We start from the raw sequence: 27,209 nt of genomic DNA on the forward strand, positions 1-27,209 counted from the left end.
GATGAGCTCTTCATATAATTTAGATTAATCAATTTTTCATTCCTTCAGAAAAAGTTATAAGTTCATTCTTATTAATTTTTTCATTATATCTTACCCTAGTAGTAGTCAATAAAGATGCAACTCTCCTGGAAAGATATCCCAACTGTTCCAACAGCCAATGATATGTTGGACATAGTTCTTAACAGAACTCAAAGAAAGACTCCAACTGTTATAAGACCGGGATTTAAAATCACTCGTATTAGGGCATTTTACATGAGAAAGGTTAGATTCACAGCAGATGGATTTGCTGAAAAATTCACTGATCTTATAAGTGGATTCCCAAACATTAATGACGTTCATCCATTCCATCGTGATCTTATGGATACATTATATGAAAAGAATCATTATAAGGTTTCGTTAGCAGCAGTTTCAAGAGCTAAAACTTTGATTGAACAAGTTTCCAGAGATTATGTTAGATTATTGAAATTCGGTCAATCTTTATATCAATGTAAGCAATTAAAGAGAGCTGCATTAGGTAGAATGGCAACTATTGTCAAGAAGTTGAAAGATCCATTTGTCTATCTTGAACAAGTTAGACAACACTTGGGTCGTTTACCAAGTATTGATCCTAATACCAGAACCTTATTGATCTGTGGTTACCCTAACGTTGGTAAATCATCGTTCTTGAAGTGTATCACCAAGGCCGATGTTGAGGTTCAGCCTTACGCTTTCACAACCAAGTCCTTATATGTTGGTCATTTTGATTACAAGTATTTGAGATTTCAAGCTATCGATACCCCAGGTATTTTGGATAGACCAACTGAAGATATGAATAATATTGAAATGCAATCTATTTATGCTATTGCTCATTTGAGATCATGTGTCTTATACTTTATGGATTTATCCGAACAGTGTGGTTTCTCTATCGAAGCCCAAGTCAAGTTATTCCATTCCATCAAGCCATTATTTGCTAACAAGTCAGTTATGGTTGTTATGAACAAGACTGATATCATTAGAGTTGAAGATTTGGAAGAAGAACAACAAGAATTATTGAAATCTCTTTCTACAGTTCCAGGTGTGGAAATCATGCATGCCTCATGCCACGAAGAAGATAACGTTATGCAAGTTCGTAATCAAGCTTGTGAAAAATTATTGACTGCTAGAATTGAACAAAAGTTGAAGGGTACTGCTCGTGTCAATAATGTTTTGAATAAGATTCATGTTGCTAGACCTCAAGCTAGAGACGATTTGGATAGATCTGCTCACATTCCTGACGCAGTAAAGGAATTAAAGAAATATGACGCAGAAGATCCAAACCGTAGAAAATTGGCCAGAGACATTGAAGCCGAAAATGGTGGTGCTGGTGTATTTAACATCAACTTGAAAGATAAATACTTATTGGAAGACGAAGAATGGAAGAATGATATTATGCCAGAAGTCTTAGACGGTAAGAATGTTTACGATTTCTTGGACCCAGATATTGCTGCCAAATTGCAAGCCTTAGAAGAAGAAGAAGAGAAATTAGAAGCTGAAGGTTTCTACGACTCAGACTCGGACATTGAAGATGAAGAAGTCGACGAAATCAAAGAAAAGGCTAATTGGATCAGAGACAAGCAAAAGAAGATGATCAAGGATGCCAGAAGCAGAAAAGCCTTGAAAAACCACGCTATTATGCCTAGAGACCAAATCAAGAAGTCTTTTGGCGAAATGGAAGAACATATGTATTCTATTGGTCACGACACCACTGCCTTGAGAAGCCGTCTTGGTAAGACTTCCGACGACCGCAAGAACGTCTCGGGTGTTGATATCTTGAAGAGAAACCAAGGTATTTCTGATGCCAAGATCAGTAAGAGAAAGGCCCCAGTCAAGCAATCCGATCGTCTTAACGATGGTTTGAATGATGGTGCATTGAGATCCCAAGCCGAAAGATTGGCCAAGATCCAAAGAAGAGAAAGAAACAGAATGGCAAGACAAGGTGAAGGTGATCGTCATTCTACTGCTATGTTGCCTAAGCATCTTTTCTCAGGTAAGCGTGGTATTGGTACCAATGATCGTCGTTAAGCATTTTTTATTATGGTTTATTTCCACATTTTTATTGAAATCATTTTCGTTCAGTCCTTCGTTAGTTTATAAATTCACTTTTTATACATTTGTGCAATAGGTTATTATCATTTAGATTACTATCTACTATTAATATACATATTATAATTCTAAAATCTAATTATGGTGGTGGTTGTGGTGGTGGTTGTGGTATGAAGTCTCGTGATTGACCGTTTTCCGGTTATCTTTTTATCAATCGTTCATTGATTAGATAAGGACATAAGAACATAATAGGATACCCCAAACACTATTGACTCATACTTTAATCTTATATTATAGGCTACTTAGGGATTTTGCTATTTAACTATAAACGTAAAGAATATATTCATACGGACTTTAAAATTAAATACAATCTTATCCGTAAACCTTATCTTGAATCTCATAATTAATTATCTGAGTATTAATTATCCGAGTATTAATTATTGATATACGATTACAACACCAAATTTAGACACCTTACACTCGTGGATATTCCCAGAACTTCCAGAAAATTCTAAGGAGGACAGATAATATTGAATATCGGAACTACGATATGAATACTTTTGATTTTACGACTGTTTCGTCGCAGCTTCCACCTAATACAGGCCCACCGGGCACAGTTCCAACAAATAATGGGAACGGTAGTTCGTCCAACACCAACAAGAACTTGAGCCATGTTCCGTGCAAGTTCTATAGACAAGGTATTTGTCAGGCAGGAAGTTCATGTCCATTCTCACATAACTTTGATGGGAGTTTAGCAGCTGAGAAACTACCTTGCAAGTATTTCCAAAAGGGAAATTGTAAGTTTGGACTCAAATGTGCTTTAGCACACTTTTTACCGGATGGAACCAGAGTAAACTCCAAAAGCTTACGGATGTCTCAGCCTATCAATACAAATGTCGCTAATGGGAACGGTCACCTTCGTCGCTCTTCGAACAATATGAATAATGTGAGTTTTAATCATTACACTTCGCAGCCGATAGATATAAATGCTGAATCTTTGGAGCATATTGGGCCTCAAAGTAACAGTATGGTTTCTCCAAGCAACAATGTTGCACAGTTTCTTAATGTGGGTCATAAGTTCCCATCGCAACCAGGGTCGTATACCCAAAGCTTAACTAGAAATTCTTCGTTTAACTCTAGTCTTTCTGGGTTACCAAATTCGTATACTAATGGCAGTACTAGTGCTTATAACAACCTTCCTGTGAAATCTAGTAACCAATCTTCGGCGTTCTTTAGATCATATTCAACGAATACTTCGCCACCGAACCAGACTACATCTCCGTTCTACAGTAATTCTTCCAACATAGCTACAGGGGTGAGTCAATCTCCACTTAATACCCCATTTTCAGATAAGGCTACAAATCCTTTCTCAATAAAACTCGCTTCTCGTTCGTCATTTTCATCGCCAACATGCTTACAAAACTACGATTCTGCAGTTATTGATGACGAAGACGAAGAAATGTATAACGATAGTGGCTATTTCGAAGATTATGTTCCAGGATCATTAAGTGATTTAATTTTAACGCCGCAAGAGATGCAGAGACGTGATTCTAGATCCCAGTCTGGTACTTTACTTGTAAGGCCCAATCTAAGCTCTACATTAAGCTCAAATACGAATGAAGAAGACGAGAAGAAGGAGGATAGAACTGAGTCGAAGGATGATTCGAAGGACAAATCTGAGAAAATCTCTACTCATGATGATGTGTTTTTGATGGATTGAATGAATTGTATCTTCGTTTATTAGATTTTGTTCTATTTTATTTTAATGGGTACTTGAAACTTTGGGAATGCTTAAAAAGTAACTTCTTTACTTCTGGATCATTTTTGTTTTTTGCTAAATATACATGGATATATGTGACTGGTTTCTATGACTAGTTAAGTCATTGATTTCACATATGTTACGTTATAAGTTTTTGAATTTTTATTAACATATTCTTTATATTAAATACGTATATGCTTGATAGTTTACGAGATATATACATTCAAATGGACAACTTTTATAAAGCTATATACAACGGTTAATCCTTCTTACCCTCGATTTGCTTTTTTGGAGCAGCTCTGAAGATATCAGCACAGCTAACTTGGAAGCTAGCCATGACTTGAGAATTGGTAAAGTTGATCTCAGGTTGCACACCTCTAATATGATCAGATTCGAATAATGAGCCGACAAGTGCCATCTCATTAGTGAAAGGGTTCATAGTGTAAGCCAAGTAATTTTCAACCGAGCTCTCTGTCACTTGTGGTTCTTTACTGTTAATTGTGGTAATGGTAAATTTTTGCCTAGTTTTAACTTGAATAACAAACTGAACCAAAGCAGTGATGTTATTCGCATCAGGTAACGCATTGAAAGATACAATCTTTGGGTTAGATTCAATCTTTAAGAGCTCCCATTCCAATTTCGAATTTGGTGGGAATGTACTAGCTCTGTTAACTAAACTCTTGGTGACTTCACCACCAGTGACACCTTCCAATTGACTTCTAAGGTAGTTTTCTCTCTTTGCACTAGGAATGGAACAAGATGCTGCAAAAATCTTATTCGTTTTGACAAGCTGTTCCACAGCCGTGTCTTTCCACTGGTTGAAGTGGAGCTTTAAACCAGTTTCCCTTCTAAATTTCACAATACTGTAGGTATTAATAGCAAATAACCCCATTCTTCTGAACAAAAGCTTGTGCCATGACGTAACAGGACTTTTCAAGTATTTTGGAGGAATATAAAAATCTGCAATAACACCAATACTTTTGATAGGAATTTGGGATATATCTGCCTGTTGGGTCTTCTTTTTCTTCTTTTCCACTTGGGTTGAATATGCTCTATTTATCATCGAAGATTGAAGCCCCAAGAAGGGGGTAAATATTCTTGGATTACCAGGCAATGATCTCGCTACTCTAGATGCTATCATGTCTACGAATACAAACGTATTGATTGTATATTGGTGCTATCAGATCGTCAAATGAAAATCTCCATATTGAAAATACTTTTTAAAAAATCCATGACTTACATAATCAATTACATTCGGTACAAAAAATTTAGAGATGAGATCTCTATAAGTATTGTAATGGTTGGTTCCATTCTAAGAGTTTAAAAATAGTTAGATAGACTTCTATCGAGTACAAATAGTTTAGCACTATGCCATCTGCTCAGAAACAAAAAACAGGAAAGCAAAAATTAGCACCAGAAAAGGAAAGATTTCTTCAATGTTGTGGAGATATTTCGTTAGAATTGGTTGCATCTTTAAAGAATTCCAAAGACATAAACTTAAATGGATTAATTATAAGATATGCTAAGAAATATAAGTTAAAACAACAGCCTAGATTGACTGATATTATATCGTCTATTCCGGATCAATACAAAAAATATTTGATACCTAAGCTAAAGGCAAAGCCAGTTAGAACTGCATCGGGTATTGCAGTTGTTGCTGTTATGTGTAAACCTCATAGATGCCCTCATATTGCATATACTGGTAACATCTGTGTGTACTGTCCTGGGGGACCTGATTCGGACTTTGAATACTCTACGCAATCGTATACCGGGTATGAACCTACCTCTATGAGAGCCATCAGAGCCAGGTACGACCCATATGAACAAGCTAGGGGTAGAGTTGAACAATTAAGACAATTAGGACACTCTATCGATAAGGTTGAATATATTATTATGGGTGGTACGTTCATGTCATTGCCAGTTGAATACAGAGAGAATTTTATTACACAATTACATAATGCCTTAACTGGTTTTAATGGTCGTGATATTGATGAAGCAATTAAATTTTCCCAACAATCCCAGACCAAATGTGTGGGTATAACCATTGAAACCCGTCCGGATTACTGTACTGAGACTCATTTGAGTGATATGTTAAAATATGGATGTACCAGACTTGAAGTAGGTGTCCAATCGGTTTATGAAGACGTTGCAAGAGATACTAATAGAGGGCACACAGTAAAGGCTGTGTGTGAAACATTTGCGGTCGCCAAAGATGCTGGTTACAAAGTTGTCAGTCATATGATGCCGGATCTTCCAAATGTTGGTATGGAGAGAGACTTGGAGCAATTCAAAGAATACTTTGAAAATCCAGATTTCAGAACTGATGGGTTAAAATTATATCCTACCTTAGTTATCAGAGGTACTGGTTTATACGAATTATGGAAAAAGGGGTTATATAAATCGTATAACGCTAACGCCTTAATCGATCTAGTTGCACGTATTTTAGCATTAGTTCCACCTTGGACTCGTATTTATCGTGTCCAAAGAGATATTCCGATGCCATTAGTTACTTCAGGTGTGGAAAATGGTAACTTAAGAGAGTTGGCATTGGCAAGAATGAAGGATTTTGGTACTACATGTAGGGATGTACGTACAAGAGAAGTTGGTATTCAAGAAGTCCATCATAAGGTTGCCCCTGATCAGGTTGAATTGATCAGAAGAGACTATTATGCTAATGGTGGATGGGAAACCTTCTTATCCTATGAAGATCCTAAGAAAGATATTTTAATTGGTTTATTAAGGTTACGTAAAGCATCGAAGAAATACACCTATCGTAAAGAATTCACAGGCCAACAAACTTCTATTGTTAGGGAATTACATGTTTATGGTTCGGTTGTTCCATTACACTCTAGAGATCCAAGAAAGTTTCAACATCAAGGATTCGGAACATTATTGATGGAAGAAGCTGCTAGAATCGCAAGAGAGGAACATGGATCTGAAAAGATAAGTGTTATTTCTGGTGTTGGTGTCAGAAATTATTATGCGAAATTGGGATACCATTTAGATGGTCCATTTATGTCAAAATGGCTTAATGAAGATGAATAATCTAGGCGTAGTGTCATCCTGCGATAGTTTATATTGGTATATAGCATTATTTCACAACACTTTATCATACTATTCAATGTACATTATTAAGCTTCGTTTATTATACATACAGATCTAGGAAACTACTCAGTAAAACTTAATTATAGCCGTTATATATGCAAGAAAGAATGATTGTAAATAATAGTATTATGTCAACTGCTTATGGTGATTAGTCACGACTAATGATGATAATATTTACCTCCTATATTCAGGTTCAGAACTTCCTTTGACCAGCCAGGAATATCCTCACCAGAACCACCAACGGGCCTTTCTAAGACAACATTTTCTAATCCAAGTGCATCACTTAACCAGGAGTGATTAACCATTCCACCAGCATCAGCTCTCAATTCAGGTTGCAATGTCAACATTGGCAGCAAGAAGTCAGCAATTTCAACAGCATCAACCACTGAAAACTTATATTTTTCCATAAGTACGTCTTTTATACCCCATGGCTTTAGTTTTTGAATTCTATGAAGTTCCCCTCTCGAATTAAAGAAATCTCTTGTGTAATAACCTTCTTTTAACATGGCTCTTGGGAATGGTCCCACAAGCTCGATTATTTGCGCGATGTGATCGTCATCTTTAGTATATGTCTTACCATCTCTTGGATCAAACAAGTAATCACCAGTTAACAATTCAAAAATCAAACAAGCAAATGACCATAAGTCAGCCAGCGCACCCCAGTGATATCCTAATAAAACCTCAGGTGAGCGGTATTGTCTTGTCTGAATTTCATCAGTGAAATGATGACTTGTCCAACAAGCATTGCCCAAATCTGCAATTTTTACTGAAATAAGTTCATCTTCATTGATGATGAAAGAGTTTTCATTACTCTCATTCTGCTGCATACTTGAATCAAAGCCCGATGGGATCTGTAGTGGATCTGTAGTTGTATTAGTTCGGCCAGCATTTGATATTGACATAGATGATAGTGAACTGTTCAATGTGTCTTGCTTTTCGTAATTAGGAATGTTAGTGTTTGAGGATGCCATAGCAACTTCAGATGATGCTGATTGATTAATCAAAGTAGGTTGAGCACCTTCAAAAAATGTCTTCAGTGGAGTATTGGTAGTAGAGCTAGAAAGTGCATAAACATTCGAGAATGATTTATTAAACGTGCTTAAAGGCGATGGCAAGGGCTGGGATCCTGTAATCAAAGTTTGTCGTCTTGATCTTCTACCATTTCTTCCTAAAGAAGGTGAATTAGTTGATGGCTTTGAAGAGGAGGCTATACCAGTTGTTTGTTGTGATTGAGAAGTATCTTGAAATGATGTATCAGGCGTAGCATTTACACTATCAGACTTGGCTTTTGATTTCTGTAACTTCTTTTGTTTCTTTGCCTCACTCGTTTCAAGTTCAACCATTTTAACAATTTGTTCCACATCACCAATCTCAATAAGGACATTCTCAGGCTTCAAGTCAGTGTGAATAACACCGCATTTTCTGTGTAAGAAGTCCAAGGAAGATAATAATTGCTTGGCTATTTGCTTGACAAAAACCACTGGTATTCCACGATGCTTATAACGTCTAATTAAGCCCAATAAGTTTTCACCAAGAACTTCAAATACCATAACAACGTGAACCCCATTGGGTCCTTTGTGTGTGAAAGTATCTAATAACTGAATAGAATGTTCATGGCCTGGATGGTGGATATCTGAGGTAGTGATTTTATCTAATAATTTAATTTCATCTATGGCAGTTTCAGTGTAGTGTTTTGCGCTTCTAACAATTTTCATAGCAACATGGCAATGTTTATCATTATCTTTAGCAAGCCACACAGTAGAAAAATGGCCCCATCCTAGTTTACGAACTAATGTGTATTTATTATTTTTATAATTCTCTCCAATGTAACAAGTATGGTAACCTCCTGGAACGTAATCTTTCAAGTCTTCCTCATTCTCAGGATGAATAGATTCATCATCATCATCGTCATCGTCTTCATCATCTTCCCTCTCGTGTTTATCTTCGTCATTTCCAACATGTTCTTGTACCAAACTTTTTTTCTCCTCAGCCTCCAGAAAGCTGGTTTTTAATGGCGATAATTCAGGCTTGAACGATTTAACAACGGGAGACGTGGTGGAACTCGTAGGAGTACTAGGCTGAATTAAGTTAGGGAGCAAAGAAGCCGGTTGTAAGTTTTCATTGTTGAAGTCATGGTTATTACTGTTATTATTCTGATTACTTGTAGAAGAATCTGCCTTTTGAATAGCAATGGATAAATTGGATTTGTGGGAACCAGGATAGTTAGTCATTAAATTCGTTCTATTTTAAATTAAATGACAATATTATACTGGTTTTTGATTGGGATTTGTTAGTTGAGTTTGTTTATATTGCAGTTAAAAATAGGTGCGTTTATAATACAGTGAAAATGAAATTAATTATAGGTTATTGATACAATAAATGATCGAAACTGGGAATCGCTATGCTTCACCTATTATAGCTTTCTTAACAAGGGAGTCTTAATGCTCTTTTCTTTATGTTTTATTGATAAATTCAATGTATTTATTGCACTGTTTGAGAGTGGGTTCAATAAATTTTCCGATGATATATTTTTTGTGTCATTGTCTATTATGCTTACAGTCAAAATCTTCATTGTAATAATATTGATATATTAAATTATTCCTTAAAAGTGAAAGGTGAAGAGTGTAAAAATTAATAATAAAAGGTATATATATATATTAATGAGTTTGTTCATAGCCTTGATATTTTATATTTATATTTTTGTAGTATTCATTGCCAAATTATAAATAAATCTAATTATCCATTTCAACGTCACCATCTTCATTCTTCTTTTCGGTGTCCTTAGATGCTTGTCTAGCAGCAGCTAACTTTTCAGCCATAGCCGAAGCTTGAGCTTGCTCTTGCTTTTGTCTAATAGCTTGTTTCTTTTCTTCTTCCTTAGCTAAGTAACGACCTCTAATAACGTTACCGATAGAAGCTAACTCTTCGTATTTAGCAATGTATTTAGCCTTGGATGAATCGTAACCGTCTTCGTATAACCAGTCTTCGGTCTTCAATAACATGCCGGTTAATTTTTCCTTTTCTTGGTCACTAGCGAAGTCCTTGTATTGTTCGTCCAATTTACCTCTTAATTCATAGATGTATTCTTCTAAGGCGTTCTTTCTGTCTTCAGTGTCAGCAACCAATTTATCTTCCATGATCATGGAGTGTTCCTTTTCATAGTAAGATTGTCTGACTTCTTCTGGTAAGGCAGAGGAAATACAAGTGATTTCCAAGTCGTTCTTCTTAACTAATTTCTTGACTTCACGGTATTCTGGTTCAGCTTCTTCATCTTCTTCTTCACCTTCCTTTGGTTCCTTTTCAATCAATTCCTTGACTAATTTTTCTTCAACAGTGTGAGCAGATTCGATAGTGTAGAAACCAGATGGGTCGTTTCTCAACTTCAATTTACAAGCAATGGAAGTTTCACCTTCAGATGGGACAACACCCTTTAATTGCCACTTAGCAATAAGAGATTCGGTACCAGCTGGTAATTCTTCCTTGTTAGTGTATCTAGCTTCAACACCGAAATCACCCTTTCTGTATAAGGTAATGATTTTAGTAGATGGGAAAAGACCACCTCTTGGGAAAACTTCCAAGTTGTCTTCATCTTCATCTTCCTTGTCCCAGAAGTAAGAAACTGAGTAAGGGTTGAAGTCTTCGAATTTGAATGGTCTGACTCTTAAAGTTGGGGAGTGGGTAGCACAGATGAATGCATTACCTCTGACAATAGCTTCATCTTGGTTTAAGGTGAATGATAATTGCTTACCGAAGATTTCAGCTAATCTAGCCTTTAAAGATGGAACTCTAGTACAACCACCAACAACTTCAATAGAGTCGATATCAGCAGCGGTTAAGCCAGCATCCTTCAAAGCGGTTTCAATTGGAATATTAACTCTAGCTAATAATGGTTGGACGAATTCTTCTAATTCCTCACGGGTCAAAGAAGATGAAACATCAACATCATTCATAACAGATTCAATGTTGAAAGGAGCTTGAGTGTTAGCAGACAAAACCTTCTTCAATTTTTCAGAAGCGGTTAAAACTCTGTAATAAGCCTTTGGATTTTCTCTGACATCGATCTTGTATTTACCCTTGAATTCATCGGCAAAGTGGTTAGCAATAGCGTGGTCAAAGTCTCTACCACCAAAGTGCTTGTCGTAACCAGAACCTAAGATCTTTAATTCACCCTTCTTAACAGCAGCGATAGCGACTTGGAGGGATGAGTGACCAATATCAACGAAGGCAACCTTCTTTGGTTCGTCTTCTGGTAAATCGTTAGCCTTGAAAACACCGTAACCAACAGCAGCGGCAGTGGTTTCGTTAACAATTCTAACTGGGTTCAAACCTGCAATTCTACAAGCATCAGAAGCAGCACGACGTTGCTTTTCGGTGTACCAGACAGGAACGGAAAGACAGATGTCAACAATGTTACCCTTAGTTTCCTTGTAAGTGATATCCTTGATCTTGTTGATGTACATAGCAGCCAATTGGGTGGAAGTGAATTCTTGTTGTTCACCTAAAAATCTGATCTTGGCTGAAATTCCACCTTCTTTGTTCTCGACTAATGGACAGCTGAAATATTTCTTTTCGATCTCAAAATCTGGATCATTGTAGTTCAAACCGAGAATTCTCTTCAAGTTGTCAACGGTGTTCTTTAAGTTGGAGGCTTGTTGGTTCTTACCTGATTCACCAATAAATCTGCTTTTCATACCAAATCCAATTAAGGATGGAGTAGTACGGTTGGAAACCTCATTGACTATAATGTCAATACCTCTATTTCTAGCACAGGCGATAACGGTATTTTCGTTACCTAAATCAACACCAAATGGAGTAGACATCTTTCAATATAATATTATTATATAATTTATTCTATTTAATAATAAAGTCTCAATAAACTTATTCTTTACTATAGATTAATCCTTTATTAAAGGCAATCAAATTTTTCTTATACGAAATTTTCGGCCAAAAAAAAAAAATCGCTGAAGGTCGTGCGGGTAACGCGCATCGAATTCGAATCTTCGAGAAGATACCAGAGTTCGACTTCCACCTTGTTCGGTGTGCCAAGGTTCAAGACAAAAGAATGATTCCCTGGTGGAAAGCAATACGGCATGTAATAGGGAATGTGCACCAACAAACATTTAAGTGTGCACTTTATACACTCTGCTCTAAGATAGTTATGAATGTCATCCAACCAGGACTCTCGACCAATTGTAAATAGGTGGTTTGTTCTTTATGTCTGACGTAAGACAATACCAATTTTAATTCATCGTGGGACAATATTCCAGTTTTTGCAATGTAGGTGAGGAAATGGAAATCAAAGAGTTGAGAACCATCACCTTGATCTGCACTTAAGTAGTTGTAGGCAGACTTTAAGTCCTGAAGATCGCCCATGAAGTCTCTGTTCTCGATAGGGAACTTTTCGTGGAACATTGGAGAAGGATCCAACGGAAAAGAGTCCAGAAGCGACACCAAGAGGAACTCAACCGGAAATGCGGGCTTGGCGTTTGTTTTAACCTCGAGACCGTATTCGTTGATCTTCAGGTAAAATACATCGGGGACGTATCTCTTACCCTCGCTGTCGTTGATGTAGAGCATTGAAGGCTGCGTGGACCCTGTGATGATATCGGCCCTAATAAGGGCCTCGGCACTTGTAGAAACTTGGTACGATCTTGGCTCAATCTCGCCGTTCATGCCACCCGATATAACGCATGTAACAAACTTAGAAGAGAATATACCGGAGTTGGAGTGTTTGGTGATATTTGGATTTGCAACTTGGTATTTGGCCGCCATGATGACTTCTAAACACGACAAGAAATAGCTATTCTTGTGCCTCTTACATAAAACGGCCCCGTTTCTGGCACCTGCGTCGGTTAAGTCGGTGAAAGTCATTCCGACCTTGTAGAGGCCAAGAGAGGCAGCTATTTCATCCACTTGTTGTTCGTTCTCCCAAGGGAGCAAGGTCAAGCCATCTAATTCGCCCGATTGTGGCGGTTCGTATATGGCTTCCACCACTGCTTTAATGCCTAACGGAACTTTATCAAACTTTTCATATCTTCCGTACAAGATACCGAATCTCTGCACACCAGTGGTTCTCCAGGAATCAATAAATTTATTCAAGATGGATGAATCTGCAAACTCAACATGGTCGACCATACGAAATTGTTGCTGTTGCAAGGTAATTACAGGGGGCTGACATTTAGAACAAATACCCTTAGGATATGGAGCATGCGATCCACTAGGACAATTCAAGTTAATATTATAATTTGGCTCTTCCAAAGGTGCCATATATGACGTAGCATTATTTCTATTATTTTTCAGTTCATTGATTTCGTTTAGGTGTGCATGATACGACATGTGCTTGAATCCCTTCTCTTTCCTATATTCCTTATCCCATGGTGGCAACGGAGAGCAATATTCACACATCCCTTTATCACCATGGCGACATAAATCTGATCTTGGTCTCTTGATCATACCATCCTCTTTATCAAGCAAATCATCTACCGGCAACTGATCCACTTTAAGAGGTCCAGGTCCCTGATTTATCGGAATTGAAATGTCATTCATGTTAATTGAAACATTTGCGCCATTGACTGTTTTAGCAGTGCTCAAGGGAACCGAAGACTCAGATTTTGGGGGTTCAGCAGTAGTTTCATAAGTTACAAATAGCAAATCACCATTCTTGAATCCCAATTCATTAACACTTCTACCACATAAGCTATTTGCCTGCTCTCCCTTTGAATTGGGTTTATCACTAATGTAGATCGACTGTATATCATTTGTTTTAACTTTACTAACTAACTCTTCCAATACCAACAAAAAATCACTTGTCTCATCGGCATTAATTCTGAACATACCATCTTTGGTTCTGAATCGAATAATCTTCGAATGTTAGTACAATCCTTTGAAATGTATTCTTCAAGACGAATTTACTCACCATTTTATAAAATTGCCACTGATACAATTATACGTATGCTTGTTAAATATACTGAAAAAAACGAGATTAAGTAGAAGTTCCCTTATGATATCAAAATTGTTCGTATATCTAAGAGTAACTTACACAATTGATCTGTTAGACACTTTGACTGAATATATTTGTATAGTGATCTTTGGCTTACAGAGGAACATAGTTTAGTGAAGTACGTGCACCGATCATATTTAAGATAGTGAACTTTCAAGTACACATTTACTATTGATAGTACCTATGTGTAGACAATTTGGCTAGGAAGATACCCTAGAATGACATTTTTGCATCTCAAACTGTCGTTCTTACTGAGTACGTATTTGGATTCGTCTCAGATGCTCTTGATGTAAACCAAATGCTGTAATGATTTTATACTAGGGATATATACATAAACGACACCAGATTTCTGAAGCCTGAACTTCGCTACTTCAAGATAAAGAGTTAATACTTCTCATTATATCTATATGTGATTTTTAACATATTGTTAGTTTTATTGTGATATGAATACAACAGAGTAAGTTAAAGGTACCCACAAAGATTTGTAATATAAATACCGCGAAAAAACTTATTTGTTCGTACTATCCTTCTGGATAGTACATTTGTCAATTTTAACAATACAGAGAAGATTAGCATTGTCCTTGCATAAAGATGACACGCTTTACAAAGAGATTTAACCATTTTTTTTTGTAAAATGATGTAGAAAATACCCTCTATTACAATTAGGATATAACTAGAGGCGATAATGAGCTATAGTCGGTAGATAAAAGTAAATTTGAACTAAAATTGTAAAGGGGAATTTTTGGATAAGGTCGCAGGTTCAACTCAGACCCGCGTTGACAGAAGAAAAAAACAATCTTATCGTGTATCTACGTACGTCAGATTCAGAATTTGTTTCTAAGAAGTACTTTGGGAGACATACAATATGCTAATATGAAAGAACTGCTATTCCCAGAAGAGAGTTCTGGTAATGCAACGAATTCTGATCTATTCGGCTCCAATAAACTACCGACACCGGTAACAAACTCGCTTGGTGGAAACCTACACCAGCTAAATAATGACCAGATTAATAAATTGATCAATTTGAAGTTTAATGGCCAGCCCGTGTCTTTAATTAGACAACTATCATATGACTTAGCATTGAAGGAGCTGGAATTAATATTACTCCGAAAGGAAAAATTTCAACGAGAACAGGAATTGCTAAAGATGTGTAATGAATATGGAAATTTGAGTAGTTTAGAAATAGATCAGAAATTAAATTCACTTAAGGTGGATGAAAGTGTTGATAACGTACTACTGGGTCTTATTGAGCATGCAATAAATGAAGATTTGAAGAATGAGGCACCACCCAATACCTGTCATAGTGAAATACTTGAAGAAGAGAGTGTAACTAAAAGTGAACCTTTTTCTAGGAGACCATCCAGAGCAGGTGGATGGATAAGTGATTGGTTCAAGGAGCCGTACAAGAGGAGCTCCTTTTCAAGCTTAGGGTTGGATAAAGAGACTGTTAAGACGAGAGATTCCAAATTCAGCTATTCTTATTTGGGATCATCCCTGTCATCTCTTCCAGCTACTGAAAATACGTCTGATACAAAAATACCTGTAGAATTGGATACAATAAATAAATCTACTCCAGTAAATACTCCAGAATTTTCTGCTAATGCCGGTATTGATAAATATGGCTTTTTCAATGACATGACTGAATTTTCCGATAAAAATGAATTGGAAATTCCTATGAACAAGAAACAAGAAGAGTTAGTAGATGATGTAATTGTGAATGATAAACCAAAGCTTAGCATAACTGAAACAAATTCCTTAGACGTCAACGGGACGACCAATGTTAGACTGATCATCCCAAGTATAGATAAATTAAAAAAAATCGGACAGTTGCATGATGCAAAGAACAGGCAATTTGAATTTAAATGGGACCAATTTATAAAGGATCTGATTAAGGATTATCACAAATATACAAACAATAATGTACAACCACAGGACATTAATTACCATTCAGCTCTCTCGGAGTATGAAATCTTTGGTGCACAGGGATTAAATCTCATTAAGCTTGACAAATCACAATCGAAATTTGGATCAAATTCCAACGCTCCTCATGAAGTAGGAAGCATTAAGACACTCCGCAAATTAGTAAGTGAGAATGGTATTCCACTAAAATATAGACATGATCTCTGGCTCGAATTATCTGGTGCTAAGAATCTTCGGGTACCAGGGGAGATGCAAAACCTCATCAAGGGAGCCAAAACCACAACAAATGAAGTAGAAAAATCTAACATCCACCAGATTGATCTTGATTTGCATAGGACTTTACCGTCAAATATCTATTTCAACGATTTAGTAAACAGCCAGCCAGGCCCAAACTTTTATAAGTTGCAAAATGTTCTCTACGCATTCGTGTTCTACAATTCCGATATTGGATACAGCCAGGGTATGAATAAGATTGTTGGAAACCTCTTGCTTGGAGATAGTAAATTGTCAGAAGAAGACATTTTCTGGATATTTACGGCTTTTGTGGAGGACATATTACCTAAATACAACGGATATAACTTCTTCAGTATACATTCGCTTCCCGTTATTCGTGTGGACCAAAAAATCATGCACATCCACTATTTCCCTCGTCTTTTGCCAAAGTTGAATGGCCATTTCTCCACATTGAATCTCCAAATCGAATATATCACCTTGAATTGGTGGCTCCTGTTGTTCACGGATGGGTTACCATTGGAAATCTGGTTCAAACTATTCGACAATTTCTTGGTGTCCAACGTTGAAACTGCCCTCATCACCATCTCACTCTCCTTGTTCAAGATATTCGAGGATTGTTTACTTGAATCCCAGTCATGTAACGACATTTACCATATCATGAAGAACCTTTCTACATCTAGGCTGTCCAAAATCAAAATCAAGTACCACGACCTTGTGGCTGTTAACACTACATTCGAGAAAAAAGTATCCAAGGAGGATCTTCACACTCTCCGCAAACTATATAAAGACTAATGCATGCACAATAACTCCTAGTATTTTTTCCCGTACTCATCATGAGAGCATTTACTTGAGACAATCCTCACTCGGGATTGTGAGCTTCTATTTTTGCTATTCTTTCTTTCGCAGCATTTTTCCTTCTAAACTACACTTCCATGAGTGGCATTAATTTCCAAATTTCAATATGTGATTCTTAAATAGTATTAACAGACATGTTGTGACGAAGGCAAGTATTTTTTATATGGAGTACTAGAAGGTTAACAGCGTGCCTGAATAGCTGCAACATAATTTTTGTCGCCTTATTTAAGCATCAAAATTTCCATACATCTTCTGATAAGTCTTCGAATTTTCCAGTTTATTAAATCCTATTGCATTTTCGCATACTTTTACTTCATTAATGAAATGTCGAGGTTTTGTTTCCCTAGCATATACATAACTGACTACTCTCATACTAATATTTGAAAAAAAAAAATCAAAGAAATCTTAAGCACCACGACCACGGTCCGAACAATAGAAAAAAATATCCGCAATCATATATGACAGATGATGCAATAGAATATTTCTTATTATACGTACTACTATGAATTAATGTATATGTATTTTTTAAAGTCCCACATTTTAAAAAAACAAGAATCAATTCATTATGGAAACTAGAATTATGTGTAAAATTACGAGAAATATGTAGCTTGGATACGTAAAAAAATAAAGATGATCATTTCGGGATGTAAATCAGATATAGGTCAGAACGCAGGTCGCACTTCTCTTGATCTTTACTATTAATAGCTACAGTTAAAGTATATAGTTTGTAAGAAGTATTTAATTTGTAGCTTATTGAAAAATAGATCAAAAGTGAATGACCGATTGATTTAGACTTCTAGATATTAACGAGACTATAACTAAGCGTTGTAAGAAAGCTTAAATAAAATGGCTGAAACAAATCAGGAACACACAAGGTGTATATAAAAAGTGCGGTATTTCGAAAAACGATTTCTTCAGAATTTCTATTATTCTTTTCTTTATTTAGTGACGATTTGCGGGCATGATAAGAACTCCTGTTATTCGGGTAGCAGCCATTGCTATAGCAGCGTTGGTTTTGTATTCACTTTCAGTGTTTTTAAGGCCTCAGGTTGTTTATATAGATAAGGTTACTAATGAGATTGTAAGGGATTTCAAAGCTAGCGATATGGGCGGTGATAGCAGTATTGCGGTAGATATGTCCAGGCAACCGATAAAGAATAACGATAAGGAACAGGAACAGGGGAGAATCCAGATCGAAGAGGCAGAAACTGATGAAGCTACGGATCACGAGGTGGTCCACTCGGTCGTAGTCCAAGGTCAGGATACGGAGGCTAAGGATTCCAGTGATGCATCTCCTGACAAACGAGTGAAAGCAACTTTTGTGACGTTGGCTAGAAACTCGGAATTGTATGATTTGATCAAATCTGTGAGGAGAGTAGAGGATCGATTCAATCGCAAATTCAACTACGATTGGGTGTTCTTGAATGATGAACCATTCACCGACGAATTCAAGAATTTGACCACATCAATTGTTTCGGGAAAGACCAAATATGGGTTAATTCCTACAGAACATTGGTCATATCCTGACTGGATCGATATGAAGAAAGCTGCCGAATCGAGAGCAGCCATGAAAGCTGCCCGTATTATCTACGGAGACTCTGAGTCCTACAGACACATGTGTCGTTTTGAGTCTGGGTTTTTCTGGCAAAATCCATTGCTAGACGAATACGATTGGTATTGGAGAGTCGAGCCAGGTATCCAGATCCATTGCGATTTGGATTACGATCTTTTTAAGTATATGGAGGACAATAACAAGGTATATGGATTCACAATTTCGATCTATGAGTTCGAAAAGACCATTCCATCGTTGTGGGGCCATGTCAAGGACTTTATAAAGAAAAATCCTCAATACTTGGCTGAGGACAATCTTATGGATTTCATTTCCGACAACAAGGGTGAAACGTATAACTTGTGTCACTTCTGGTCCAATTTTGAGGTGGCATCATTGAAATTCTGGCGTTCACAGGCTTACAGAGACTTTTTTGAATACTTAGACAAAACTGGAGGCTTTTTCTATGAGAGATGGGGCGATGCCCCCATCCACTCAATTGCTGCGGCACTTTTCCTTTCAAAGAACCAGGTCCACTATTTCGAAGACGTAGGCTACAACCACGGAGTCTACACCCAGTGTCCTCTTAATGCCCAATTCAGATACGATCACAAGTGCCACTGTGATCCCGAATCTGATTTCACCTTCAGAGGCTACTCGTGTGGTACCAAGTATTACGATGTAATGAAGAAAGAAAAACCAAAGGAATGGATACACTATACCTAGATTGACTTTTGTTCAAACGAATCTCATTTTGATCTGCAATTGATCGGCGATGATTACCGTACAATGATTTTCTCTTCTGCATTCAGCCTTGTAGCTCATGACCATATTTATACATAATAAACAATTATTTAATTCATCACCCTCCAAATTTCCAGTATCTTGTATTGTTCGGCAATTAATGTCTGTAATTCCTGTCTGTAGTTATTCGCTTAGAAACTTTTCAGAACTGCCTTGATTACGAAAAATCTCTTGGTGTAAAAAAAAGTTGTGAACACGTACAACCTGTAAACGCGCTTCAAAGGGTTTAATAAATAAAACTTCGGTGATATTAAATAGAATTTGTTCAATTTCTTTTGGAATTTATTAGATCATATTCAATCGTTTTTAGTTTGAAAAATATTGGATTATTGAATATGGGGTCTTCTAGGTCAAATGCCCGTATTATTAGGTTTGCAGTATTTGCTCTTATATTGATTGGATGTGGGTTCATCCTTTCGAGAGGCTCATACTATAATGCTGACGTTAACCCAGGTACAAACTTGCAAGCTAAACCAGCTAGCGACGGAAGTATTGCTAGTGGTGGTGAACAAAATGCTGGTAGTGTTAGTGGTGATAGTGCTGCTGGTAATGGTGGAAATGTGCAAGCAGAATTGCAGATTTCCAACCAAAATGTGCCAGCAGCAGCCAAGCCAAAGGCTGAAGCAGGAGCTAACAAGAAGGACAAGGTCAAGGCTACGTTTGTATCTCTTGCTAGAAATTCTGATTTGAACTCGTTGCTTGGGTCTATCAGACAAGTTGAAGATCGTTTCAACCACAAATTCAACTATGATTGGGTTTTCTTGAACGATAAACCTTTTTCGGATGAATTTAAAGAGGTCACCAGTGCCGTTGTTTCAGGAACCACTAAGTATGGTTTGATTCCAGAAGAACAATGGTCTTTCCCACCATGGATCGATCAAGAAAAGGCTGCATTGACCAGAGAACAAATGAAAGAGAAGGGAATCATCTACGGTGATTCGAAGTCCTACAGACATATGTGTCGTTACGAATCTGGATTTTTCTGGAGACACGAATTGATGATGGATTACGATTACTACTGGAGAGTCGAACCAGACATCAAGATTTACTGTGACATCGACTACGATGTGTTTAAGTGGATGAGTGACAACAACAAGGCCTACGGTTTTACCATTTCATTGCCTGAATATAAGGAAACTATCCCAACATTGTGGGATGTTACTAAAAAATTCATCAAGGAAAACCCACAACACATCGCCAAGAACAATATGATGGAATGGATTTCCACCGACAACGGTGAAACTTACAACGGGTGCCATTTCTGGTCCAATTTCGAAATTGCTAGCTTGAAGTTATGGAGATCCGAAGCATATAAGGCATACTTCGAAACTTTAGATAAGAATGGAGGTTTCTTCTACGAAAGATGGGGTGACGCGCCAGTTCACTCGATTGCTGCTGCCTTATTCTTACAGAAGGACCAAATTCACTTTTTCGACGATGTTGGATATTACCATGTTCCTTTCCACAACTGTCCAGTCTCTAAAGAAACCAGATTGAAGAATAAATGTGTGTGTAACCCAGATGAGGATTTCACCTGGAAGGGTTACTCCTGTACAACCAAATTCTACACTGTCAACAACCTCCCAAGACCTAAGGGATGGGAAAATTTCACCTAGTCGAATTTACTTCTACTTTCCCTGTACCCTATGCATTGCTACGCCTACGTACTTTATCATTTATTTATGTATGCCGTACGTGTATATGAATGTACATCCTTTTATTGCGTTTGAACTTTATTGACTTTTTTTTCTATTTGATTTGTATTACGCATTATTGTTCCTCCTCTGCTTAAATATATTAGCACATATAAACGTTTTATTGAATCCTATTATTAGTCTCTAATTGACGATGAGATAAATTTGAAAAGTTTGAGAGAATGATGGATATACACTTTGATGTTCTTATCTTGAGATTTAGCTGAATTAAGAGTGTAAATCATAAGTAGAAGTATGTTTGGAAATGATTCAGTGATGAACTATTCTGAGTGCTTATTCCACAGACGTTTTGTTACCTATATTCGAACTTTATCCTTTATACCAATAAGTTGGTTGTCGTTTCTTATATCCTTGTCTCGTCGCCATAATTTGTTGATGTAGAAGTCTGACTCAAATATATAAAGCAAGAGGGAATTAATAAATAACGATGCTTATAAATTAGACCCCCAATGAGGGGAGGGGCATATATACTAATACTTATTGCATAATAGCTAATCCATCCAAATTGAATAACCTCCGTTAGTCAATAGGAACTAGTTTGGTTAAAAATCTGTGATGTAAATCTATAATAGAAACTAAAAAGTACACATATATTGATACAATATATAGAGTTTTTACATAAATTACGTTTGAGAGTATCAAAGTAATATCCTATGTATAAGGAACTCATATATCTAGGTGTCAATAACAATAGGATAAGAGTTTGTAAATAAGTCATCACCGCTTGCATCATTAGACTTAAAATCTTCTTTCAAAAAGCTCAAAGGGTCTTTCAATTCATAGAACCCACAAAATGGCTCGCTAGTTGTCAAACCTAATGCTTTCAAAGCTTCTATGGATAGAGACTTGAAGTAATTAAGTGGTGTGCCTAAGAAGATATTCTCTTCTTGTCTGCATATTCCCTTTGTCATGAAAAGAATGGTGAGTATACGGTGCTCATTCTTAGTCGTATTGGCACTCCCTCCATGAAAACAAGAAGCAAGCATAAAGAAACAGTCACCCTTTTCTAATTCAGCGTAGACACATTCTTCTTCTGTAGGTTTACGCAAGTGATCCCATAGATGAGAACCCGGGACAAATCTAGTTGCCCCATTCGCCTTAGTAGTTTTGGTAAGACCCAAGACAGTCCCGACAGCAGTTTCATATCCATATTCAAACTTGTCCATCTTGTGACGAATGTTGTGATGGAGCATGTCATCCCTATGCAAAACTTGGTCTTTTGCACCAGGACCGACATCAAAAGTAATCATTGAATTATGTTGCGCAGGTGAATAGCCTGTTGCTAGCTTATCACCATTGATGAAATGGTTCTCTTGGGCGAGAAACCTATTTGAAACGGCCAAATTTAAAGGATGTGCTAAAACCTTTTCGGCTGCAGTCTTGGACTTAACAGCTGTACCGCATGATCTCCTAGTTTCTCTTGGGAAGAAATCACCTTCCCAAGCAACGTCTGCGTCTAAGTGTGGCCTTAAATCAGTTAAAATTTGGTCACAATCTTCGACCGGTAAGTAATTTCTGACAATACACCCACCATAGCATTCTAATTTCTCGCTGATTTTTTCAGCTGTCACAGGCTCTGAAATAACTAGGTCATCTTTAGAAACCTTCAAAACTCTATCATCTTTTGGAGTTCTCAAAAAGACCTTTTCTGTACCATCTTTTTTTGTACGGTCAACTTGACCTGAAGTTTTAGAATAAACTGGCTGATACATTATGTTTGGATATTTGTATTTATAATTAGTATTAACTTTCAGACTTCATAACTCAAGGATATTTCTCTCTTTATATATGTTTGGACCATTAGAGTTAACTCTCTTCTATCTTAGCTGCAAATATTCATCGCGTATATAACTTCTCAAATAAGGAAGAGGGACCGCGTGTGAAATTGCGCGCTCCTCCTTTCTTAATTAGGAGGTTCCATAGCATAGTTAGAATAGGTGCGTTATCTAATAATGAGGTTTCTTAAGACTTGGTAAATTTATTGATAAGATTTACATGATGGTGAAAGTGATAACAATATTTATAAAGTGGAATGGAATATAAAGTCTTAGACAGTTCCCGACTTTCATGATGGATTAGATGTATTGAACAAAATGCAGACCCAAACTAAACAATACTCCGATATTCTAAACATTCTTTTGTGCGAGTCAAATTTACAAGGAAAATACTTGAACACTTATGAGTTAAATGATAATAAAGCTAGTAGTTTACTTAGGGAAACGCGCGCTGATTTGCAGCAAATAACTGAATTAGGCTACACTCCACAACTACGGAGAAACTTCGGAATTTGGTCGTTATTAGGTATTGGATTCAGCTTGACAAATTGTTGGTTTGGAATTTCAGCTTCATTAGTTACTGGCATATCCTCAGGAGGACCTATGCTTATTGTTTATGGACTAATTATCGTTGCAATGGTTTCCATGAGCATTGGGATTACATTGTCAGAACTAGCTAGCGCCATGCCCAATGCAGGTGGTCAGTATTACTGGACTATGAAATTAGCACCTGCAAAGTATGCTCTGTTTGCTGCTTATTTCTGTGGGGCGTTTGCTTGGGCTGGTTCCGTTTTTACGTCTATATCACTTTCTATTGCGACAAGCTTGGTGGGGATGTATGTTTTAGGTTCTGGGAACACCAGTACAGAACCTAAAACTTGGCAGGTTTTCATAACTTATGAAGTAGTTAACTTCTTTTTAGCGTTTTGCAACTTTTGGGATGCACCCTTGCCGTCTTTATCTAAGGGCGCGCTATATGTCTCTTTGTTATCATTCATAGTGATCACTATAACTGTATTATCCAAAGCAAGTGGCGAATTTCAATCTGCAGAATTCGTATTTTCTACTTTTGATAACAATACAGGATGGACATCATCTGTTGTTGCATTCTTAGTTGGTTTAATAAACCCCACATGGCTGTTTAATGGATTGGATTGCGCTTGTCATTTGGCTGAAGAAGTAGTAGCACCAGAAAAAGATATTCCGATAGCCATAATTGGCACTATTATAATTGGATTCCTCACATCTTTTATTTACTCTATAGCTATGTTTTTCTCAATCACAAATTTGGAATCTATTTTTGAATCAAACACAGGTGTTCCCATATTAGACATATTCTTCCAAGTATTAAAGTCAAGGGCAGGGGCAATTGTTTTACAAACACTCATCGTTTTGACTGCAATTGGCTGTAACATAACAAGTCATACTTGGCAAGCTAGGTTGTGCTGGTCATTTTCAAGAGATAACGGTTTGCCAGGATCTAGATACTGGTCAAAAGTTAACCCAAAATTAGGTGTTCCAATTAATGCGCATATTATGTCGTGTTGTTGGGTTGCTGTAATCGGATGTATCTACATGGGATCAACGACAGCATATAATGCCTTGGTTACAGCATGCGTTATATTTTTGTTGTTATCATACGTAATTCCAACTATATTTTTACTAATTAAGGGTAGGAATAGTATATCTCAAGGCCCATTCTGGTTCGGCAACTTTGGTTTTGTCTGTAACTGCATATTGATTATTTGGACCATTTTTGCATTCGTTTTCTTTAGTTTTCCTCCAATTATGCCAGTTACAGCAGCCAATATGAACTACGTTAGTGTAGTCATTGTTTTATTTAGTATGTATGCAGTGATATACTGGTATGCCAGAGGTAAATACTACTTTAACGCTGTTGGAGAGACAGATAAGTTCATTAGAGCCAGTATTACCCAGCAGTTATCTAATCAGGCAGAACAGTTGGAAATGATATTATCACATTCTACAGCCCCTTAAAATTTAATTAAGAACCATTATTCAACTATGTATTAGCAAACTCACACAGCCTAATTCTGCTCGATGTTCGAATCCGATTATTGCGATTTTGCCCTTCTCTGAATAAACACTATTTTCGTGAAAACAGGTTTATAAAGGTAAGTAGTCAAAATCAGGTGAAGAATTCTGATGCAACGCCTCTTGGCTTGAGATTCCTTTCTCCCAAATAAGATTCAAAATATCCTGTAATGTATCCAACGTTCCTACGTGCACCATACTCTGTAGGCCAGTAACAAACGACATGATTTTTTCTCTCTCTTTAACATTCTGACATTCACAACCCATTACGTATAATGGCCATACCATTTGAAGAAATATTGGATGTTTCTTATCTATTGTTTGGTACAAATCAACAAACTCATGGATTAATGCTTTAATTATTGGAGCGTGATATTCTTCAGCCTGGGTTGTCTTGAGCAACACTACATACACGGCTAATGCCCAGCATTGTGCTGTCTTTAGTTTGGTAGGATATTCTTGATCTACAGGAACATATCGCCGGTATGCCAACAATTCTAGTTCAAGTGCATCGAAGTCATTTAATTGATTACTCCTATCGTTCGAATTTCTTTTCAACTCGTGTCGCAATGAGCAGACCTTAGATAGAACTGTAAAAATCTCTGCTGGACAACCCATGATGTTTCCTGTGTTAATTTTGTCATCTTCAAAACTGTACCATAGTGTATCACAAAATGGTAGCCTGCAATCATACGACACTATGGCTGATATAGTATCGTACCATGATAAAGTTACAACTATCGTTTGCAAATTTTTGTCTCGCAGAAGCATATCAGAGAATACTCTATTTTGAACAATTGTAGAGAACATTCTGAAAAGTTGTCTCGAATTATAGCTCTTGCCTCCTTCTAATACTTCAAATAGTACGTTCACATAAATTAGGGCTAGAATGATATTAGACGAAGTAGAAAAGTCCTTCAGTTCAATCTCTTGCTCATTTCCATTTAAACACAACTCTGTGGATTGGTTAATGTGTTCTATTAAATATTCCAATGTTACGTTTAAATGGGTTATCCCCTTTCTATAGCAGCTATGGTCGTCTAGTTTATGAGCATGGACATGAATGAATGCCAATGCAATGAAACAACTTCTTGCCACTTGGAAAGTGCAATATCTTAGAATTACTTTAGGCCAAGGGGGATCTGGATTTGCATCAAGCAGCGGAACTAATACAGTAAAAAAATGTTTTAGGAGCTCATTCTCTTCACTATTACTTAACACATTTAAGTCAAAGTTTGACTCGAAAATATTTAGATATTGTATTGTGTTTCCCGTTTCAGTACTATAATTTTGAACATTTAGAAAGCTATCTAATGCACTGCTGACCGTAGTTAAGGGTTCCTCGTTGAGATGCGATGTTTTGGGCCCAATGACAATTGAAGGGAGTGTGCTATCTATGGTATTAACATTAGCATCTACCCTCTGCAGAGTCTCATTCATATGTTCTGAATGAAGAGTTATCTTTGGGTCATTACGACATTTATGCGTTGGACTTGGAGTTGTATTTCTTCGACGAGGTTTACCAACAAAACAACTTACAAAGTTTCCATCTTTATCAATTCTATTCTTATTCCTGTCGTCATCAATATCGAAGGATAATTTGAGATCATAACCACCGCAATCCTGCCCTAGCTTTATACAATTCAAGCAATGTGGTTTCGTCTCATCGCATTTTTTACGCCTAATGGAGTTTGTTAGTAATTGATCCCAATTGTTAAATTCATCAGATAACGAAAGCTCACCTTTTCTTACAAGTCCAACACCCCGTTCGCACTCGAGTTATCTTGCCCATCCGTTTATGCCGCAGCGATTGTATAAATAGAATAAACTGATAACAGATATTGGAAAGTAATCCGAAATCATTAAGGAGTCTCTGTAAGCGAAATCATCAGGAGGGTACCAATATATTTTGCGATCTTGTAAATTACTGCATGCTGCAACAACAAAACCATTCAGAAGAAATACCTTTAGAGCTCGGAATTAATATTACCAAACGCAATGGCAATTAGAGTAGCGAATCGTTTGCTGCAAATTTAATGCATCTGTATGATTTCGATCATTCTTTGTGGAAGAAATATGACAGATCGTCTTCGGAAATGTTTTTATATATATCCATGCAGTTTACTTAAATGGATAAGGTAATTTTCGATATGAAGAAGCATAGTCGTGACAAAAACCGGCATCATCCCAAAAGACTTGATATTGAATAGAGTAAACCTTAAAACGCTTTGTCATAGTCAATTAGTGACCAAATTCTTTAACCAGTTTTCTCGTAGTGTAGGACCAAATAACAATAACTCCCATTTTGCCATTCACAATATAATCTTCTACATTACTTAATCTTCAAACGAATTTCTTTAAACGTTCATCTTCATGA

At 36.9% G+C, this 27,209-nt stretch overlaps 13 protein-coding genes across 13 annotated transcripts; 7 read left to right on the forward strand and 6 right to left on the reverse strand.

The window, feature by feature from the left end:
• Positions 1–114: 114 nt before the first annotated feature.
• On the forward strand, positions 115–2,040 carry NOG1 (putative GTPase; the record flags this gene model as incomplete). The annotated part of the gene is made up of 1 exon (XM_015610514.1): positions 115–2,040. One exon carries the CDS (start codon positions 115–117, stop codon positions 2,038–2,040), a length of 1,926 nt encoding a protein of 641 aa, XP_015468611.1.
• A 571-nt stretch (positions 2,041–2,611) lies between these two features.
• AC631_01685 (uncharacterized protein) lies at positions 2,612–3,781 on the forward strand (the record flags this gene model as incomplete). The annotated part of the gene is made up of 1 exon (XM_015610515.1): positions 2,612–3,781. One exon carries the CDS (start codon positions 2,612–2,614, stop codon positions 3,779–3,781), a length of 1,170 nt encoding a protein of 389 aa, XP_015468612.1.
• A 298-nt stretch (positions 3,782–4,079) lies between these two features.
• AC631_01686 (uncharacterized protein) lies at positions 4,080–4,961 on the reverse strand (the record flags this gene model as incomplete). Its single annotated transcript, XM_015610516.1, has 1 exon — positions 4,080–4,961. One exon carries the CDS (start codon positions 4,959–4,961, stop codon positions 4,080–4,082), a length of 882 nt encoding a protein of 293 aa, XP_015468613.1.
• Positions 4,962–5,188: 227 nt separating this feature from the next.
• ELP3 (Elongator subunit) lies at positions 5,189–6,865 on the forward strand (the record flags this gene model as incomplete). Its single annotated transcript, XM_015610517.1, has 1 exon — positions 5,189–6,865. One exon carries the CDS (start codon positions 5,189–5,191, stop codon positions 6,863–6,865), a length of 1,677 nt encoding a protein of 558 aa, XP_015468614.1.
• Positions 6,866–7,083: 218 nt separating this feature from the next.
• Positions 7,084–9,156, reverse strand: AC631_01688 (serine/threonine protein kinase; the record flags this gene model as incomplete). Its single annotated transcript, XM_015610518.1, has 1 exon — positions 7,084–9,156. One exon carries the CDS (start codon positions 9,154–9,156, stop codon positions 7,084–7,086), a length of 2,073 nt encoding a protein of 690 aa, XP_015468615.1.
• A 501-nt stretch (positions 9,157–9,657) lies between these two features.
• Positions 9,658–11,745, reverse strand: MSI3 (adenyl-nucleotide exchange factor; the record flags this gene model as incomplete). Its single annotated transcript, XM_015610519.1, has 1 exon — positions 9,658–11,745. One exon carries the CDS (start codon positions 11,743–11,745, stop codon positions 9,658–9,660), a length of 2,088 nt encoding a protein of 695 aa, XP_015468616.1.
• A 313-nt stretch (positions 11,746–12,058) lies between these two features.
• NPL4 (Npl4p) lies at positions 12,059–13,759 on the reverse strand (the record flags this gene model as incomplete). The annotated part of the gene is made up of 1 exon (XM_015610520.1): positions 12,059–13,759. The coding sequence occupies one exon, from the start codon at positions 13,757–13,759 to the stop codon at positions 12,059–12,061; it is 1,701 nt and encodes a 566-aa protein (XP_015468617.1).
• Positions 13,760–14,798: 1,039 nt separating this feature from the next.
• AC631_01691 (uncharacterized protein) lies at positions 14,799–16,871 on the forward strand (the record flags this gene model as incomplete). Its single annotated transcript, XM_015610521.1, has 1 exon — positions 14,799–16,871. One exon carries the CDS (start codon positions 14,799–14,801, stop codon positions 16,869–16,871), a length of 2,073 nt encoding a protein of 690 aa, XP_015468618.1.
• A 1,168-nt stretch (positions 16,872–18,039) lies between these two features.
• Positions 18,040–19,209, forward strand: AC631_01692 (glycosyltransferase family 15 protein; the record flags this gene model as incomplete). The annotated part of the gene is made up of 1 exon (XM_015610522.1): positions 18,040–19,209. The coding sequence occupies one exon, from the start codon at positions 18,040–18,042 to the stop codon at positions 19,207–19,209; it is 1,170 nt and encodes a 389-aa protein (XP_015468619.1).
• A 413-nt stretch (positions 19,210–19,622) lies between these two features.
• Positions 19,623–20,903, forward strand: AC631_01693 (glycosyltransferase family 15 protein; the record flags this gene model as incomplete). Its single annotated transcript, XM_015610523.1, has 1 exon — positions 19,623–20,903. The coding sequence occupies one exon, from the start codon at positions 19,623–19,625 to the stop codon at positions 20,901–20,903; it is 1,281 nt and encodes a 426-aa protein (XP_015468620.1).
• Positions 20,904–21,676: 773 nt separating this feature from the next.
• On the reverse strand, positions 21,677–22,714 carry AC631_01694 (uncharacterized protein; the record flags this gene model as incomplete). The annotated part of the gene is made up of 1 exon (XM_015610524.1): positions 21,677–22,714. One exon carries the CDS (start codon positions 22,712–22,714, stop codon positions 21,677–21,679), a length of 1,038 nt encoding a protein of 345 aa, XP_015468621.1.
• A 381-nt stretch (positions 22,715–23,095) lies between these two features.
• AC631_01695 (uncharacterized protein) lies at positions 23,096–24,775 on the forward strand (the record flags this gene model as incomplete). The annotated part of the gene is made up of 1 exon (XM_015610525.1): positions 23,096–24,775. One exon carries the CDS (start codon positions 23,096–23,098, stop codon positions 24,773–24,775), a length of 1,680 nt encoding a protein of 559 aa, XP_015468622.1.
• Positions 24,776–24,904: 129 nt separating this feature from the next.
• AC631_01696 (uncharacterized protein) lies at positions 24,905–26,272 on the reverse strand (the record flags this gene model as incomplete). The annotated part of the gene is made up of 1 exon (XM_015610526.1): positions 24,905–26,272. The coding sequence occupies one exon, from the start codon at positions 26,270–26,272 to the stop codon at positions 24,905–24,907; it is 1,368 nt and encodes a 455-aa protein (XP_015468623.1).
• Positions 26,273–27,209: the final 937 nt, after the last annotated feature.

The sequence above is a fragment of the Debaryomyces fabryi genome (assembly GCF_001447935.2).
Source record: "Debaryomyces fabryi strain CBS 789 chromosome Unknown contig00025, whole genome shotgun sequence".
Lineage (NCBI taxonomy): Eukaryota > Fungi > Ascomycota > Pichiomycetes > Serinales > Debaryomycetaceae > Debaryomyces > Debaryomyces fabryi.